A 19602-nucleotide genomic window follows, 5' to 3' on the forward strand; every position below is an offset into this window, starting at 1 on the left:
CTGCTCATGCCCCAAGCCTCTTTCTGATATCTAGAACTGAAATATAAAGGCTATCCTGCTCCCTCTTGGTCATATCTGAAGCAGCTCTTTAAACAAACAAACAAAACCTTCCAGAAATCAGGCAAACCTACCATTAGGGAAAGCATAAAGAATCCTAGAGATAACAAGAGGCATAGTTTACCAAGTGTCAGTGCTTAATCTGAGAATTGTAGCTCATCAGTTCCAGTTCTTTACCATCATTCAGAGACTAACTGACTTGATGCACTCTCCTCTGAAAGATTGGCAGGAACAGTTATGTCTTTTATCTCTCAACCTCCAAGAGTGTAGCTTCCACCTTATCAATGCAACATATGATGCTTATGATAACAATCTCCCGCACTTCTGCCACAGGGACAAACAGAGCAGCTCAGAGACTTAGGCCTTAGAGAGAACATCATGACTGCCTAGTAGATGCCTTCTGGTGAAAAAGTGAAGATGTTTTTTCCCTGATCAAAGATCACTTTACTCTTTGGGAGCTCTCAGCCTCAACCAGTGAGCATCCAGCATTGTTCAGTAGAGAGCAGCAAACTAATTACAAAATGCTCCAGGCTTACCTTCACAGGCATTTTCCATTCTTTGTTCTTTTTCTAATTCAACCACATCTTTTTTTTTTTTTGACCAGAGTTGTATACAGTATTCAAGGTGTATTCTCGCCATAGAGCGATTATGGAGGCATTATGATGTTCTCTGTTATTCTCCATTCCTTCCCTAATAATTCCTAACTTTCTTAGTATCCTCACCAGATCAGTCTAGAACTTGTGTTGTGCCTGTCACCCAGTAAGTGGCATTAGGATATCATCTATTCTCCAAGGACAAGCAGGCTTGTTATTCTCACAAGTGGGTTGTTAAGGTCCAGTGACGCCTAGTTCGGCAAGATTGTCAGAGGAAATAATTTCTAGAGCTTTAAGGAGTGCAAGCAGCGCTCCAATGCGCATGTGCACGTGCCTTCCCACCTGCCGCGCAAACCTTGGTGAAAAGAAGCTGGGGTTTTTTTTTTTCTGTGCTCCTCTCACACCCGGTAGAGCTTTTTGAGTGCCTTTTCGGTATCTTTTTATATACCGCTCATCTTTCTTTCTTCCTCTTCATTTTCACTGTAGTTAACTTTTTTTTTTTTTTCTTCTTATTTTTAGTTTTTACCCTGCGTCTAAGTTTTCTTTACTTTTCGACACCGGCTGTATTTAGGCCTGCCTGGCAGGTCTCCGTTTTTGTGCTTTATTTTTTTTTTCCTTTTTGGGTACTATCATGGCTTTTGATTTTGCCGAAGCCATTTTTTCTTCCATGTTATAGACTTCAAACGCCTTACCTGGTGCAACCAGACTATCTCGGGAAAGGACACTCATTTATGGTTTCAGAAGCCTGACCATAGCCCTGCCAACTGTGTCCTGTTTCTTTGTATGAAGAAAAGAACCCAGCTTTCCCGGGAGGCTCAACGTGAAAAAAATCTTTTGAGCCCGGTCCAGTTCTTCGGCATCGGTGTCTACATCGAATGTGGCACCACATTGGGAGTCACGGTAGGAATGGCTGCTGCAAGACCCTGGAGCTCTGGGAGCAGAGGCATCGGGTGGGTCTCCACCTGTCTTGAGGCCTCCTGCTGTGCAGTCCTACCGAGACCATCCATCGTCTGACCTGATTCAGAGGTGGCATGAGGATTTAACGTCATCCTCATCAGCACCGAGAAGCATGAGTGATGTGCATCGGGTGAAGGCCAAGAAGTATTGTCACCGGTCTCCATCGACACTCTGTGCCAGGAGCTCCGGGGCGCAGAGGGATTCGGCACCCGAGAACCGTTGACGCCGGGAGGACCACTCCCTCTCCATCCAGGAGGTGCCTATGTGTCCGTCTCCCAGCAGCCGAGATCCTGCTCCTGCACTGGCCCCGGCAGTTCTGATTTCTGAGACCCGACCTGCCTCGCAACCAGATTGTCCTTTAAAGAATGGAAAAAGGACCCAAATTAAGAAAATAAGAAGCAACATAAGCAAGTCAGATGCAAAGCATTAATAAAGACAGCTAAAAGAGAATATGGTGAGAAACTTGCTGCAGAGGCTAAAACTCACAGTAACAACTTTTTCAGAAGCAGAAAGCCTGCGAGGGAATCTGTGGGACTGTTAGATCACGAAGGAGCATAAGGGATGCTCAGGGAGGACATGACCATAGTGGAGAAACTGAATGAATTATTTTCTTCTGTCTTTATGGAAGAAGATATAAGAGATCTACCTGTACCAAGTGTGACAATTTGGAGGAAACGAAAAATCTCTGTGAACCTGGAACACATACTCAGCCAAATTGACAAGTTAGAGAGTTAAATCACCTGGACAGGATGGCATACGCCCTAGGGTACTGAAAGACCTTAAACCTGAAATTTCTGATCTGCTGTTAGTAATATATAACCTGTCGTTAAAATCGTCCATAGTACCTGAAGATTGGAGGGTGGCCAATGTGACGCTGATTTTTTAAAAAGGGTTCCAGGGGTGATCCAGGAAATTGTAGACCGGTAAGCCTGACATCGGTGCCGGGCAAAATAGTGGAAACTATTATAAAGGATTAAATTACAGAACACATAGACAAACATGGTGTAATGGGACAACTTGACATTTCGTCCTTTAGATTGTAAGCTCCTTTGAGCAGGGACTGTCCTTCTTCGTTAAAATGTACAGCGCTGCGTAACCCTAGTAGCGCTCTAGAAATGTTTAGTAGTAGTAGAGTCAGCATGGGTTCAGCCAAGGGAAGTCGTGCCTCACCAGTTTGCTTCATTTCTTTGAAGGAATGAATAAAGATGTGGATAAAAGTGATGTATCTAGATTTTCAGAAAGCTTTTGATAAAGTTCCTCATGAGAGACTCCTGAGAAAATTAAAGAGTCATGGGATAGGAAGCAAGGTTCTGGTGTGGGTTAGGAATTTGGTTATTGGACAGAGAACAGAGGGTAGGGTTAAACGGTCATTTCTCCTCAATGGAGGAGGGTGAACAGTGGAGTGCCGCAGGGCTCTGTACTGGGACCGGTGCTTTTTAACATATTTATAAATGATATGGAAACTGGAAAGGCGAGTGAGGTGATGAAATTTGCAGATGATACAAAACTATTCAAGGTTGCTAAAACACGTGTGGACTGTGAAATATTGCAGGAAGACCTTAGGAAATTGGAAGACTGGGCATCCAAATGGCAGATGAAATTTAATGTGGACAAATGCAAGGTGATGCACATTGGAAAGAATAATCTGAATCATAGTTACCTGATGCTAGGGTCCATCTTGGGGGTTGGCACTCAAAAAAAAGATCTGGGTGTCGTAGATAGTATGCTGAAATCTTCTGCTCAGTGTGCAGCAGCAGCCAAAAAAGCAAACAGGATACTAGGAATTCTTAGGAAAGGGATGGTGAATAAGACCAAAAATACTATGCCTTAAGTATTGCGTTCAGTTCTGGTCGCTGTATCTCAAAAAAGATATATAGCAGAATTGAAAAGGTTCAAAGAAGAGCGACCAAAATGATAAAGGGGATGGAACTCCTTTCATATGAGGAAAGGCTAAAGAGGTTAGGGCTCGCTTGGAAAAGAGACTGATATGATTGAGGTCTACAAAATTCTGAGTGGTGTAGAATGAGAAGTAACATAGTAGATGACGGCAGAAAAAGACCTGCACAGTCCATCCAGTCTGCCCAACAAGATAAACTCATATGTATATCCTTACCTTGATTTGTACCTGCCTTTTTCAGGGCATAGACCGTACAAGTCTGCCCAGCAGTATTTCCCACCTCCCAACCACCAGTCCCGCCTCCCATCACCGGCTCTGGCACAGACCGTATAAGTCTGCCCTCCACTATCCTCAACTCCCAACCCATCTTCCCCCACCTGCTCCACCACCCAATTTCGGCTAAGTAAATTGAGTTTTTCTTGTTCCAAAACTACAAAGACTAGTGGACACTTGAGAAAGTTACATGGAAATACTTTAAAACAAATAAGATATTTTTTCATTCAACGAATAGTTAAGCTCTGGAACTCTTTGTCGGAGGATTTGGTAACAGTGGTTTGTGTGTCTGGGTTTAAAAAAGGTTTGGACAAATTCCTGGACGAAAAGTCTGCTATTGAAAGAGACATGGGAAGCAATTCTTGCCCTGGGATTTGTAGTATGGAGTGTTGCCACAATTTGGGTTTCTGCCAGGTAGTTGTGACCTGGCTTGGCCACTGTTTGGAAAACAGGATACTGGGCTAGATGGACCATTGGCCTGACCTTGTTCATGAAAACTGTTGTTTTTATGAACATTCAAAACACTTGCATCTGTGTAACTTTGAATTTTATATAAAATAATCTTTTGTTCTTTGTCTGACTGCTTTAATTTGCTGATGTACTGGACACCCTATAGTGCAGCAGGTTGCAGACCTAGGGAACCAGGTTGAATTTCCGCTGCTGCCTAACAGTTGGCAGTGGGCTGAGATCCTAACCAGGCTCAGTTCCCTCTGCAGCTCCGTGTGACCCTGGGCAAGCCACTTAGCCCTACATTGCCCCAGGTACAATATAATACTAGATTTTGAGCCCATTAGGAACAGTACCAGTACCTGGAAAAAGAAAATTGTAAACTGCTTAGGTCTTGGTGGTATATAAATACTGAAAATAAATAGAAATTCCCATAAATGCATATTAAGGGACACTTCTCTAACTGGTCGTTAGCATTTACATGTCAATAGCATATATGTGCGTATGTACACACATAGGGGGAGATTCTGTATATGGCGCCTGGAAAATCCACGTGGAAATCATTTTCGCCTATGCGTATTCTGAGATTTATACGCGGTATATAGAATATGCTTAGTTGATATCCCAGCATATAGATTTATGCAGACTGGGCCATATTCTATAACAATGCACCTAAATTTGGAAACGCCACACCTCCTTTAAACAGCACTCTTTAGAATTTAGGCACAGTTCATTACAGTGTACAGTTATTGAATTATGCATGTAAATTCAAATTTTTGCCAATTAGTTCTAATTATTGCTTAAGTTCTGTTAACAATGTTGATGGCTTGTTAAGCCGATTACGTTATGCACATTATTATGGAATATGCCTAGATTTAGTCACAAAACGCCAGGCGCGATATATATAGAATCCAGCAGTTAATGCACATATATGCCAATAGGTTGCCTAACTACTAATCTGCAATACCACTTAACTTTAAATTTAGGTGCTTGTGCTTATGCCAGGTCTATGCCTGCGTGTAAATCTTAGGTGCACCGATACTGGGTTACACTACCGTGTTTCCCCGAAAATAAGACACTGTCTTATATTAATTTTTGCCCCCCAAAATGCGCTAGGTCTTATTTTCAGGGGCTGTCTTATTTTTCGGGGAAACATCGGGGTTGGCCCGCCCGCCCTCCGTCGCTCCCGGAACTAACCTTAAACGCCTCCTTTCACCTTCGCAGCAAGCAGCAGCAGGGCAGGCCACTCCTTCCTTCCGTGTCCCGCCCTCGCATGATGTAACATCCGTGAGGGCGGGGCACGGAAGGAAGGAGGGGTCTGCCCTGCTGCTGCTTGCTGCGAAGGTTAAAGGAGGCGTTTAAGGTTAGTTCTGGGAGCGAGGGGGTGTGGGGGGCCCGGCAACCTCGGGTGGGGGGGCGGCCTTGTCCGGCTCTCGGCGGCCCTGCTTTCAAACAAAAATTTGCTAGGTCTTACTTTCGGAGGAGGCCTTATATCTACAAATTCAGGAAAACCTCTACTAGGTCTTATTTTCGGGGGATGTCTTACTTTCGGGGAAACAGGGTAGTATTCTATAATGGAACCTAGGCGACTGTCTACCCTTGCGGTGCCTAAATGGAGACTCTCAATTAAAGAATTATCCCTATTGTACTTCAGTACAGGGAAACCATCACAGCATAAAAATAAGAAGGATGGACAGCCAAAACATTTGTGTTTTTATTCTGTGCTCTTTTTCGCCCCCCCCCCCCTCCCCATCCTGGAATGAATGTTTTAACAGTGCATATTGTGTAAAGAGGGTATACTTTTCTTGAAGAATGTGCACACTTTAATGATTGTGCACTCTCTTTTTAAAGACCGTGCACTATGAGCAAAGAGGGTACTATTATCATTGAATGATATTTCATTGCAACAGTAGCCCATGCTTAGAAATAAGAGTCTTAGAAAGCAATGGTTATTACTAGTAAAAAAAAAAAAAAAACCACATACCGAGGAAAAATCTTCAAAGTAGTTATGCATTTTTAATAATTGTAGAAAAAAATGAATAAACTTCTTCAGTATACTACAGTGAATTCTAAAACATATTTGTCTTTCTTTATCAGGCCACATCATTGTTAATCCTGGTGTTGTATTTAGAATTAAAAAAGAGAAGACACCATATTTATGGGATCCCTGTGATTCAGAGGGACAAGAGAGGATGAAGGATCCTCCCCCATGTAAGTAATTCTTTCATAAATGTTTTAATGGGTTTTGTAGAGAGGTAGTCCAACAAACCAGTTTCATTGGAAATTTTTCTATGACGGTAACTTAATCAATTTGTGATTTTAGCTTCTGAAAAGTTTGCTCCCTGTTAATTGGTTTGTTAGTATTTGTTTTCTAGAGGCCCTTTGACAAATTCTGGAGTCTTCATTGGTATTTTGGGGGCTGTTTGATTTTATTCAAAGGGACATGCCGGGTTTTTGTCTGATGTCCCCGGGATTAGAGCCCATTTAGAGATTATTTCATTAATCAGAAAAAAACAAGGACTCCCATGTGTCTGTATAAATCCATTATGTGACCGTACCTTGAATACTATGTGTATTTCCTCCTAAAACATGATGTCTGTCTCAGGGAAAAGGTGACTAAAGTAGCAGATCCAAAATGTTGAGCGGTTAGTTTTTCATGTCATGGATCCATAAGCAGTCTGAAAAAGTTACGTGTTTGAACTCCTGAAATATAGAATGATGGGATTTGGACTGTTGTATTACAAATTGTTCTAACATCTTTTTTTTTTTTTTGTTCTTTCTGGGGACTGCATCACCTTTTCCCAGAGATGGTCACATATAGCAAAACTAGCAGAGGTACAGGAAATGGCAGCAGAAATGCTATAAGATATGGAATAGCTCCTTTAATGAATAAAGGCTAAACAGGTAGGGCTCTTCAACTTGGAAAAGAGATGACAAAGGACATTTTATAGAACCTTATAAAAATCAATTGTTGTAGAACAAATAAATAGGGTAGAGTTATTTGCCCTTTCAAATAATACTAGAACTAGGAGAGATTCCATGAAACTAACTGATAGCGGATTTAAAACAAATTTAAGAACGTGTGTTTCTGTCCACATAAAATTTAGATTTGTTTTTTGGAAACCGTGACTATAACTGTAGTTAAAAAAGGTCTGGACAAGCTTCTGTATCACAAGTCCATTATTAACAGCAGTCTAGTCATTTACAACATCGGAGATGGCCAACAAGGAAGGAATCATCTCATTAAGATCTGCTGGGTACTTCAGGTGCCCAGACTGAATGAATGACCATTGATCATACCCAAGGTACATTTTATATTCTGATTCCTAGGTTATAGCAGGTAGTAGAAGTAGCCAAAGAAGTACTTCAATAAAGGGGTTTAGTACACCTAGAGGGGCATTTTCGATATGATGTTTTAAGTCCAACTTTGGATGATTTACTCAAAATGTCCAAAATTCAAGTGGGGAACATAGCCATTTTCAAAACAGAAAAACGTCTATTTGTTTTTTTTGTCAAAAATGGCTACTTGCTAGATGTTTTTGTGCACTGTGTGTTTATCTTTTTGGCCCATTTAAAAAAACAAAACAAAACATGTCCAAGTGAAAAATGCACAAAATCAATCCATTGGGATTTAGGAGGAGCCAGCGTTATTGGTAGACTGGTCCCCCAGACAACCCAGGAGAGCAATGGGGCACCTTAGGGGGCATTGCTGTGAACTTTATATACATTCTTCCAGGTATTCATCTCACCTTTCCTCCCTTATCTTGTCTGCTGAGCCTCCCAACCCACTACACCCAACTGTACACCACTACAGTAGCCCTTATGGGTGAAAGGGGCACCTATATGTGAGTACAGAAGGGTTTGGGTGAGTTTTGGAGGGCTCAGTTTTCCACTGCAAGTATAATGGGGAGGTATGGGCCTGGGTCCACCTGTCTGCACTCCAGGGACCTGCATGCTGCTCTAATAGGCCAGACTTCTACATTAGAGGCTGGTAAGCAATGTTTTTAATCACATTTTTGGGGTGTGGGAGGGGGGGTCAGTGACCACTAGGGGAGAGTAAGGAGAGATCATCCCCGATTCCCTGCAGTGGTCATCTGATCATTTAGGGCATCTTTTTGTGTCTTACATAATATAATAATTTGTACTGTCAACGTTCTATGGCTGGCTGGCTGTCTGGGTTCGTAACATCTTGACGTCAGCAAGCCTCCAGCGTTCCCTTCCCTCTCACTGTCCCGCCCTCGCGTAAAGGCGAAATGACATCAGAGGAGGGCGGAACAGTGAGAGGGAAGGGAATGCTGGAGGTGAGCTGACGTCAGGATGTTATGAACGCAAGCAAGTGAAGGCAACAGAATGCTGGAGGGGAGGGGATGCGCAAGCCAACCTGCCTGCAGGGAACGCTGGGTGGGAAGGCAGGGCAGAGGAGAATCGCTGGGGAGGTCAGAATCGCGGGTCACGGATGGGAGGGCAGGGCACAGCACAATCGCAGGACATGGAGGGGAGGACAGAATCGCGGGACATCAAGGTGAGGGGAGGGCATGCCAGAGGAGAATTGATGGACATGGATGGGAGGAGAGGAGAGAATCGAATCGCGCGACACGGATGGGAGGACATGGCAGAGGAGAATCACTGGGGAGGGGAGAATCGCGCGACACGGATGGGATGGGAGGGCAGGGCAGGGCACAGGACAATCGCTGAACATGGAGGGGAGGACAGAATCGCGGGACATTGAGGGGAGGGGAGGGCAGAGGAGAATCGACGGACATGGTTGGTATGGGAGAAGAAAGAATCACGGGACACGGATGGGAGGGCAGGGCAGAGGAGAATCGCAGGACATGGAGGGGATGGGAGGCGAGGGGACAATCGCTGGACATGGAGGGGAGGCCAGTATCGCGGGACACCGAGGGGAGGGCAGAGGAGAATCGCTGGACATGGAGGGGAGGCCAGAATCACGTGGCACAGAGGGGATGGCAGGGCAGAGGAGGATCGCTGGAAATTGAGGGGAGGCCAGAATCTTGGGACACAGAGAGGACGGCAAGGCAGAGGACAATCGCTGCACATGGAGGGGAGGTCAGAATCGCAGGACACCGAGGGGAGGGAAGAATCGCTGGACATGGAGGGGAGGGCAGGGGAGAGAGGAGAAATTGCTTCAACGAGAGCCTTAAAAACATAATCGCCATTACAAGATAGCCTTGCTAGCGCCTGTTTCATTTTTTTTGAGAAACGGGCCTTTTTTACTAGTTCATTATAAAAACAGGTCTAGCTCAAAACATCTTAGTTTTAGTCCTGGACAGTTTTGTTTTGTTCCATTATGGCTGAAAAACTTTCCAAGTGTTAGGAACGCCCAGATCCTGCCCTTAACATGCCCCTGACACACCCCCTTCTGATTTGAATGCACTTCAAATGGACTTCATAGAAAAACGTGTAAACATTGGTTTTGAAACATTTGGACGTTTTTGTGAGGAAGAACGTCCAAGTGCAGATTTATGCCGCCACTTGAACATTTTTCTTTTTTCAAAATGAGCCCCAAAGTAACAAGTTGTAAAGTATGTACTGGGAAGCATTTCACAGATATGCCTTTCCCAAGCCTCTTGTACTTCTAAGAGTGAACAGGGAATAGATCTCCCTATTAGAATCTGGAAGTTTTTTCAAGTGACTTGAATCAGCCATAGTGAGAAATGGGGAGGCTGATCTCAATGGGTCATTAGAACATAAGAAAAGCCATCCAAGGTAAGGCTACCTGAATAGTAACAGCTATCTCTACCCCTCTGATTGCCTTTGATTTCACATATTTAAAGAGTTTTCCTTGTTTTTAAATGTGTCATTAAATGGTTTGGTAGACAAGTATTGTGGTCAGCATACAGGCTTCCCATGTTAAAGCAGCAGACTTCTAAATATTAGCTTATCTATTTCAGGGTTTTATTGCTTCCATATTTATTTTTAGGTTTTCTTAATTTTTCATAATTTTATATTAAAAATAAATAAGGTGGCCTTAATAAAACATGCACAGTTTTTTAAAAATTCCAATATTGCCTTTATCCTTTCTGTCTCCATACTTTGCATGTATCTTCTTGTATGTGTCACTCCTAGAATTTTGAATCTGAGTAGTAGTTTTCAGAAATACTCCAGGAATGAAATAAACATTAAAAAAAAAAAAAAAAAAAAAAGATAACTCAGTTGGCAGAAACCAAGAATCATCATCTTTTACATTAGCAGATGCCTGCAAAATTTTTGCAGTATCTTTAGCATTGGCTGCACTTCCCAAGCACATGCTTTCATTCCCCTCCTGTTTCCCCCCCCTAACTCATATCTCTTTTCTTCTGCTCTGCCCTCCATCTCCCAGGTACACCCGCTCTTTTCTTCTCGGGCTTTGTGGATCTTGCAACGATACAGGTTCTTTGGGGTACTGTAGCTCTCAAGCTTTCCTTTTCAAATGGAGTACCATGGTGGTGCCTCAGTGCGTAGGTGCTCAGGGTTAGTCTGTTTTTGTGCATTGCGACAGACAGCCTGCACCTCTCTCCACCATTATATACGTGTAGATTAATTTTGCCATTCCTAGTGCTGTAAGGCAGTGTTTCTCAACCTTTTCAAGCCCAGGGTGCACCTACATTTACAAAAACATGTGGCACAGCAGCCTCCATAGAGTAGGCACTTTGGACATGAAAAGGACTTGGGTTAATGCAGTGGTTCCCAAGCTATGCGTCGCGGCACCCTGGTGCATTTCAGCAAACTCTCAGGGGTACCGCGGCAAATCCTGACCTCCCTTCCACCGCCACCCAAACCAAGATGGAGACCCCCAGCCACCCACAATCCATCATCGCTTCCTACTTCCCCTCCCGTAAGTTTGGAATCTGCCGCTTCCATATCATCAAGCTGATCAATCCATAGACTGGTGGTGGTTGTGTCCATCTACCAGCAGGTGGAGATAGAGAGCAAACTTTTGCCTCCCTATATGTGGTCATGTGCTGCCGGAAACTCCCCAGTATGTTCTCTATCTCAGCAGGTGGTGGTCACACACAGCAGCAGCTCTGGCTAGGCCTCCAAGCCTAATCCTTAGGTTTTGTTGAGGCCTGGGGTTGAGGGCTCTTTTGAGCAAGTGCAAACCTGGTGGTGCCAGGTCCCTCCTTTTCTCCCCCCTCCCGCTGGCTCCGTTTAAAAAAAAAATAAAAAATTTTAAACGTCTTTAAAGGCGTTTAATTCGACGTTTCTTTAAACGTTCATTGCAGCTACTCACTGGGACACCAGTTCGTTACAGCTCGGAGCGGCAAGCAGGTAATTTTACCTTTTTATAGCGGGCAGGGGGTTCCCCGATTCTTCTCCTCGTGGCATATGGCGTCGGAGGGCGAGGGCGCAAAGGGTCGCTCCCCGGATCGCTGGAGCGCTTCTAGAGGGGATGCGGGGGTTTTACAACCTGATTCGCCCTTGATGGGTGACAGTTTAGTGGCCGATGAATGTCCCGGTCGTTCCTCCGGCGTGGCGGTTTTTTCCCGCCATAAACGCCCATCCCCCGCTCCTCGCCTCCGCCATCTTGGCCGGCCACGCGGCTCGGACGGCTTCTTGAGGTTGGAGACATTAATGCCATGAACGCCCTTAATTTGGGCGACTGCACAAGCGGCTAAAGTTAAGCGCCGTTCTTCCCGCGCGGCTCTTTCGCGGAGTTTCGCGCCGGACGCCATTTTGGATGCGCAGCATGTCTCTCCCTCGCTATTGCGAGCGCCGGTTGAGAGTGCGTCTAGGGCTGTTGCCCAGGCTGCGGAAGTGCACAGTCTGGGGGGTTTCTCCCCCGAGTTTGTTTTGCTGCTGCATCAGGCTTTCCTCATGCAAAACGCTGCCCCTGCTCCCTCTTCTGATAAAGAGGTTGAGGTTCCCAGAGGTAAACGCCCTCGGGTTGATTTCCAGGCCTTGGAGGACTTTGTCTCCTCCGATGTAGATGAGGGCAGCGTGTCTGAGGTCTCCCAACGGTCCTTTGCGGATTCCTTGGAGGAGATAGATCCCCGCTCGGATGGAGCGGATGACCCCTCTGCAGCGCGGCTTTTTAGCCCAGAGGATTTGCCCAACCTGTTTTTACAGGCCATGGACACTTTGAAGATTTCCTCTCCGGAGGACGTCTCTCCCTCAGCCCCTGTTGGCTCTGCCATTATGCTGGGGACGAAGCGCCCGCCTAGATCCTTCCACGTGCATGATGCCATGCACTTCTTAATTGCGGCTCAATGGGATGTCCCGGAAACGAGCCTTAAAGTGGCTAGGGCTATGTCCCGCCTCTATCCTTTGGCTGTGAGTGAACGTGAGGCCTATCTGTGGCCTACCGTGGATTCTTTAATCACTGCGGTGACTAAGAAAACGGCGTTGCCGGTGGAAGGTGGCACGGCCCTAAAGGACGCCCAAGACAGAAGATTGGAGGCGGCCTTAAGGTCGTCCTTTGAGGCAGCTGCTTTAAGTTTGCAGGCCTCAGTTTGCGGCTCCTATGTGGCCAGGGCGTGCCTGACTATGGTGCAGCGGGCTTCCCCCTCGGATCTTTCCTTGAGGGCTGATTGGCCGGCCCTGGAATCGGGCTTAGCCTATTTGGCAGACTTGCTGTATGATGTCTTGAGAGCCTCAGCTAAAGGCATGGCTCAGACAGTCTCTGCGCGGCGGTGGCTTTGGCTGAAACATTGGTCTGCTGACCACGCCTCTAAATCCCGCCTGGCTAGATTGCCTTTTAAAGGCAAGCTGCTCTTTGGGGTCGAGCTGGACAAAATCGTGACCGATCTCGGCACGTCTAAGGGCAAGAAATTACCAGAGGTCAGGGCTCGGGCTAGTACTCGTCCCGGTACCTCCAGAGGACGGTTGCTGGAAGCCTGTCGGTACCGCCCGGGCAAGTCGGGTTCCTCTGCCCCCTCTTCCTTCAAGAGGAATTTCTCCCCCAAGCAGCATTCCTTTCGCAGAGACCGCCGTCCCGGAGGTGCTCCCTCCGGTCCTCCCCCAGGGTCTCGTACCCAATGACGGGGCCTTGGTCCACGTCCCAGTGCAGATTGGAGGACGGCTGTCCTCGTTTCTGGGCGAGTGGACCTCTATAACTTCAGACGCGTGGGTGCTGGAAGTCATCAGAGACGGCTACAAGCTAGAGTTCTGCCAACCCTTAAGAGACGGGTTTGTACTCTCTCCCTGCAAGTCTCCGGTCAAGCTGTGGCAGTGCAGCAGACCTTGGACAACCTGATCCGCCTGGGTGCGGTCGTTCCGGTGCCAAAAAATCAGATTGGCAAGGGACGTTACTCCATTTACTTTGTGGTTCCAAAGAAAGGAGGTTCTGTCCGGCCTATCCTCGACCTCAAAGGGGTCAATCGGGCCTGGAAAGTGAGGCACTTTCGCATGGAGACTCTCCGCTCTGTTATAGCGGCAGTTAAGGCAGGAGAGTTCTTGGCTTCCTTGGACATCAAGGAAGCGTACCTGCATATTCCCATCTGGCCTCCTCTCCAACGCTTTCTGCGTTTTACAGTCCTGAGACGACACTTCCAGTTCAGAGCCCTCCCTTTCGGGTTGGCTACTGCTCCGCGGACCTTTTCCAAAGTAATGGGGGTCATAGCGGCCTTCCTGCTAAAGGAAGGAGTACAAGTCCATCCTTATCTGGACGACTGGTTGATCCGAGCCCCCTCTTATGCAGAGTGCGGCAAAGCTATGGACCGGGTAGTTGCTCTTGTGAGCTCCCTGGGATGGATCATCAACTGGAAGAAGAGCCAGCTGCGCCCGACTCAGTCCCTGGAGTATCTGGGAGTTCGATTCGACACCCAAGTGGGCAGAGTGTTCCTGCCAGACAATCGGATTGTCAAGCTTCAGGCTCAGGTGGACTAGTTCCTAGTAGCCTCTCCTATTCGGGCTTGGGACTACGTGCAGCTGTTGGGCTCTATGACGGCCACGATGGAAGTAGTGCCCTGGGCCAGGGCTCATATGAGACCACTACAGCTATCTCTGCTGCTGCGCTGGACTCCGATGTCGGAGGTTTATGCTGTGCGCCTTCCCGTGGACCCAGCAGTGCGCAAGGCGCTGAGCTGGTGGACGCAGACAGACAAGTTGTCTGCAGGATTGCCTCTGGTGACCCCGGAGTGGATTGTCGTCACGACAGACGCCTCTTTGATGGGCTGGGGAGCCCACTGCTTGGGAAGGACAGCGCAGGGGCTCTAGTCTCCTGCAGAGGCAAGTGGTCTATCAACCTCCTGGAACTCAGAGCCATTCGGTTGGTGTTATTGGAGTTCATCCCGGTACTGGTGTTGTAGCCTGTACGGGTCCTGTCGGACAATGCCACAGCTGTGGCCTATATCAACCGCCAGGGAGGTACCAAGAGCGTCCCTCTAGCCAAGGAGGCTATGAGTCTTTGCCAGTGGGCGGAAGCGAACCTGGAGCAGCTTTCAGCGGCCCACATTGCCGGAGTCATGAATGTCAAGGCGGACTTTCTCAGTCGCCATACCTTGGAGCCCGGAGAGTGGCAACTATCTGCTCAGGCGTTCTTGGACATCACGAAGCGCTGGGGCCAGCCGAGCCTAGATCTGATGGCGTCATCGGCCAATTGCCAAGTGCCGCGCTTTTTCAGCAGAGGACGGGACCCTCGATCCCTGGGAGTAGATGCTCTTCTCCAACAGTGGCCGACACAAGAGCTCCTCTATGTGTTCCCGCCCTGGCCCATGTTGGGCAGGGTGCTAGACCGGGTGGCAAAGCATCCCGGCAGGATAATCCTGGTGGGTCCGGATTGGCCCAGACGTCCCTGGTATGCGGACTTGATCAGGCTCTCAGTCGACGATCCTCTGCGGCTGCCAGTGGAGCAGGGCTGGTTACATCAGGGTCCCGTGGTGATGGAGGATCCCTCTCCCTTTGGTCTTACGGCCTGGCTATTGAGCGGCAGCGTCTGAGGAAGAAGGGCTTCTCAGACAAGGTCATCGCCACTATGCTGAGAGCGAGGAAGCGCTCTACTTCTACTGCTTACGCCAGGGTTTGGCGTATCTTTGCAGCATGGTGTGAAGCAGGCTCACTTTCTCCCTTCACTGCTCCAATTTCTTCAGTGTTGGCGTTCCTGCAAGAAGGTCTGGAGAAAGGCCTGTCGCTCAGTTCCCTTAAAGTCCAGGTAGCGGCTCTGGCTTGCTTCAGGGGCCGCCTGAAGGGTGCTTCCCTGGCTTCGCAGCCAGATGTGGTGCGCTTTCTCAAGGGAGTTAATCACCTGCGCCCTCCTCTGCACTCAGTGGTGCCTGCGTGGAATCTCAACCTGGTGCTAAGAGCATTGCAGAAGCCGCCTTTTGAACCCTTGTCGAGGGCATCTCTGAAAGACCTGACGTTGAAAGCAGTCTTTTTGGTGGCTATCACTTCAGCCAGAAGAGTTTCCGAGCTCCAGGCGCTCTCATGTCGAGAGCCTTTTCTGCAGTTCACTGAGGCAGGAGTGACTATTCGCACAGTGCCTTCCTTCCTGCCCAAGATTGTTTCTCGCTTCCATGTGAATCAGCAGCTCTGTCTCCCTTCCTTTCGTAGGGAGGACTACCAGAGGAGTACTCTGCTCTTAAATATCTGGATGTGAGACGAGTCATCTTCAGATACTTGGAAGTGACCAATGATTTCCGGAAATCGGATCATCTGTTTGTCCTGTTTGCAGGTCCTCGTAAGGGTCTGCAGGCTGCTAAGCCTACAGTGGCAAGATGGGTCAAGGAAGCCATTGCAGCGGCTTATGTGGCCGCGGGGAAGGTGCCGCCTATCCAGCTGAAGGCTCACTCCACGAGAGCTCAGGCGGCCTCGATGGCAGAGGCCGGATCAGTCTCCTTGGAAGAGATATGCAAGGCGGCAACTTGGGCTTCGGCTCATACATTCTCCAAGCATTACCGTTTGACTGTGGCTGCACGGGCGGAGGCCCGGTTTGGAGCTTCAGTGTTGAGGTCAGGGATTTCAATGTCCCGCCCTGGGTGAGTACTGCTTCGGTACATCCCACCAGTCTATGGATTGATCAGCTTGATGATATGGAAGGTAAAATTATGTATAATCATACCTGATAATTTTCTTTCCATTAATCATAGCTGATCAATCCATAGCCCCTCCCAGATATCTGTTTTTATTCTGGTTGCATTTCAGGTTCAAGTTTAGTCTTCAGTTATTTCAGAAAGACTTCGTGTTCAAGTTCTTTCACTTGGATTCTTCAAGAGTTGAGACGAGTTTGTGTTACAGTGAGCTGCTGCATTCCTCTCCCCTCCGTTTTACGGGGCTGGATTGAGACATAAATTCTGCCGGCACTCCCTCCCGCTTCGTGCGGCTGTAGGGCAGCTTTGTACCCCTCCCGCTTCGGCGGTGTTAGGGTCAGTCAGCTCCTCCCGCGGTTGCGGTTGCAGGATAAGCCAGATCCCCCCGCATCGGCGGGTGTGGTGTCCCTCCCCCGCTCCGCGGGGATGAGCTGGACGGATTCCCCTCCCCCACTTGTGTGGGGATGAGCTGGGTTAATTCCCCTCCCCCGTTTCGGCGGTGGTGAGCTGGGCAGAGTGTCTCTTCGTGGGTGTAATTCTCTAAGTGCTGAGTCCTGCGGATGGAGCTTTGATATCGACATACTGAGGAGTTTCCGGCAGCACATGACCACATATAGGGAGGCAAAAGTTTGCTCTCTATCTCCACCTGCTGGTAGATGGACACAACCACCACCAGTCTATGGATTGATCAGCTATGATTAATGGAAAGAAAATTATCAGGTATGATTATACATAATTTTACCTTCTCCTCTTCCCGCTGCCACTGCAGTTCTTGCAGCTTACATTTTCAGGCTGTCCACGATTCACACAGGCTGTGCGGGGACATCCCTCTGCCGCATCCAGCCCTCACAATAGGAAGTTGTATCAGAGAGAGCTAGACACGGCTAAGGGAAGGCACCAGAGTGCCTGTGTGAATTGCAGACAGCCCAAAAATGTAAGCTGCAAGCACTGCAGCAGCTGCGGGGAAAGGAGAAGGAAGCGGTAGTGATCCTGGACCTGCGGGAAGGAAGGTAGTGAGTGATGCTGGATTTGGGGAAAGCAGAGGTGTGCTGGACTTATTGGAGGGGGGCAGCAGAGAAGGGAGAGATGTGCTGGACTATCTAGGAGGGGAGGGGCAGCAGGGAATGGTTTGCTGGACTTTCTGGGAGCAGTGGTCTGCAGGGAATGGAGAGGTGTGCTGGACTTACAGGGGGAGAGGGGCTGCTGGGAATGGTTTGCTGGACTTTTTGGGAGAAGAGGTCTTCAGGGAATGGAGAGGTGTGCTGGACTGGGAGGAGGGGGTTCTGCAGGGAAGGGAGAGGTGTGCTGGACTTTCTGGGAGGAGGGGGGCTGCAGGGAATGGAGAAGTGTGCTGGCATGAGAGGAGGGGGCTGCAGGGAAAGGGAGATCTATATGGCCAGGGGGGGAGGGAGCAGTGCCACGAAAAATTTGCTCAGGCACTAAGGGTGCCATGAACCGAAAAAGTTTAGGAACCACTGGGTTAGTGTAATGACTGAAAACCCTATCAGGGCCAGATAAGTTGTGTACATTCAGGGCAGCACCTCCAACTTTTGTCCAATTTATTTTGTAGCCAGAGAAACCATCAAAGATGTCTATAAGTTCCAGGAGATGTGGAATCATCTGAGTAGGCTCACTGAGGTAGAGTAAGATGTCATCTGCTTAGGCGGTGAACTTGTAACTATTTTTAAGTGAGATATGCCTCTAATGTGAGGATATTGACGAATTACCAGCAAAAAAGGCTCCAGAAAAATATCAAAGACCTCTACTACTACTTATGATTTCTATAGCTCTTTTAGACATACACAGTGTTGTGCACATTATATGCAGGTAGTTTCTCTGTCCCTAGTAGGCTCACAATCTAAGTTTTGTATCTGTCTGGGGCAGTGGAGGGTTAAGCAACTTGCCTAGGGGTCACAAAGAGCTGCAGTGAGAACTGAACCCACCTCCCCAGGATCTCAGTCCACTGCACTAACTATTAGGTGGCTACACCATGCTAAACTCTATTTTCAAACTCTATAATACGTAACATTTATATTGAATTAGTTTGAAATTCCCTGTTTAAATTTAGAGTTTCCTTATTAAAATAATGAAATTTAAATTAAGACATAAGAAATACTGAGGCGGAGAGCTAGGAAAGACATTTATAAAAACAAAAAACTTAATATGAAGGCTCTAATAAAGCTGGGAGGTCTCCACTTCATGTTTGAAGGGCAGGAGAACCAGAGAGCAAGTACCAATTATTAAGAACGTAGTGGGAACACTATAGACCAACTTTTACAGTTTTACTAGAAACTTTATACTTCTGAAGGATATGTACAGTTTGCAGCTTATTTTGTTTTGTGTTTTTATGTTAAATTTGGTATAGATGTTTTTATTGTAACCTGCCTAGGATTTAGAAGGAATATAAATTAATAAAATAAATAAATAGCCTGATATTTTACCCTTTCTTCAGTTTCCCTTTTTAATTTCTTTTAGCTGTTCGGCCCTTAAAAATTTCTTCTGACTAGCTAATTTTCTTTCCTTCAGTCTCTCCAGAATGGTGCACAAACACACCTGTGGTTCTGAGCATCAGTTTGTTTTCTATCTCCTTAAGCTCAAAGATTTTGATTTTGACTAGTTCATTGTTCCTGATTAATCTTTAGTCTGGAGGGCTTTATCCTTCGTTATTGGTTCTCTGAGTGGTTCATTAGTTCCTAGGGGAGTTTTTCTTAACTCTTCTGCTTTGTTAGGAGAAATATTAACTGGCCAGGGGATTGCTTAGTAGTTCATAGTTTCCACCTGCTAGCAGGACAGCACAGTCCTAAGCATCTGGACTGGTCTGGAGGGATTCAAGGAAATAAAATTAGCAGGTAAAAACTAATTCACCCATATTATCTAGGGTGGAAGATTATTTTGTTCACCTTGGCCGACTTCTTATTGATTGCAGAGTAAACAAATTCATAAATACAGTTCAGAAGCAAATTACAGAGTTCTTATCCATTCTATTCAAAACCACTTGCATGGTAGGGTCGACTGCCTAAGTGTCTTTTGTTTAGAAATCTGAGGCAAATGAGCATGTAATTTTATGACCAGAATTATCCATCCAAAAATAGAGGTGGGGTTTTTGACTACATGGCTGAATATTGACTTCTCAATAAAAAAAAAAAAATTGAAAATATCATACAACATAGGGCCCTGTTTACTAACGTGCGTTAACGTTTTTAACGTGTCTACAATTAGCATGTGCGTTAACTGTGTAGGCGCCTATAAGGATATTGTAGGTGCGTACACAGTTAATGTGCATTAAAAATGTTAACGCGCCTAAAACACGGCTTAGTAAACAGGGCCCATAGTAATTAGCATTGTCGCGTTCTCGAGGGCCTTGGCATACTGTCAGGTCCTCAAGACAGCACTGGGAATCGTGAGCCCTTGGGCC

The 19602-nt window shown here is 46.9% G+C and overlaps 1 protein-coding gene across 2 annotated transcripts in view; it reads left to right on the forward strand.

Moving 5' to 3' along the window:
- LOC115473999 (zinc finger protein 569-like) overlaps nucleotides 1-19602 on the forward strand; it is a 128785-nt gene that overhangs the window by 37433 nt on the left and 71750 nt on the right. For both annotated transcript variants that reach the window (XR_003942795.1, XM_030209259.1), the window contains exon 4: nucleotides 6322-6435. Coding sequence is in view for 1 of the 2 variants with exons in the window: in XM_030209259.1 (XP_030065119.1) it covers nucleotides 6322-6435 (114 nt within the window). In the remaining variant the exon portion in view is untranslated. The remainder of the gene's footprint in view (nucleotides 1-6321; nucleotides 6436-19602) is intronic.

This window comes from Microcaecilia unicolor, chromosome 7, assembly GCF_901765095.1.
Source record: "Microcaecilia unicolor chromosome 7, aMicUni1.1, whole genome shotgun sequence".
Lineage (NCBI taxonomy): Eukaryota > Metazoa > Chordata > Amphibia > Gymnophiona > Siphonopidae > Microcaecilia > Microcaecilia unicolor.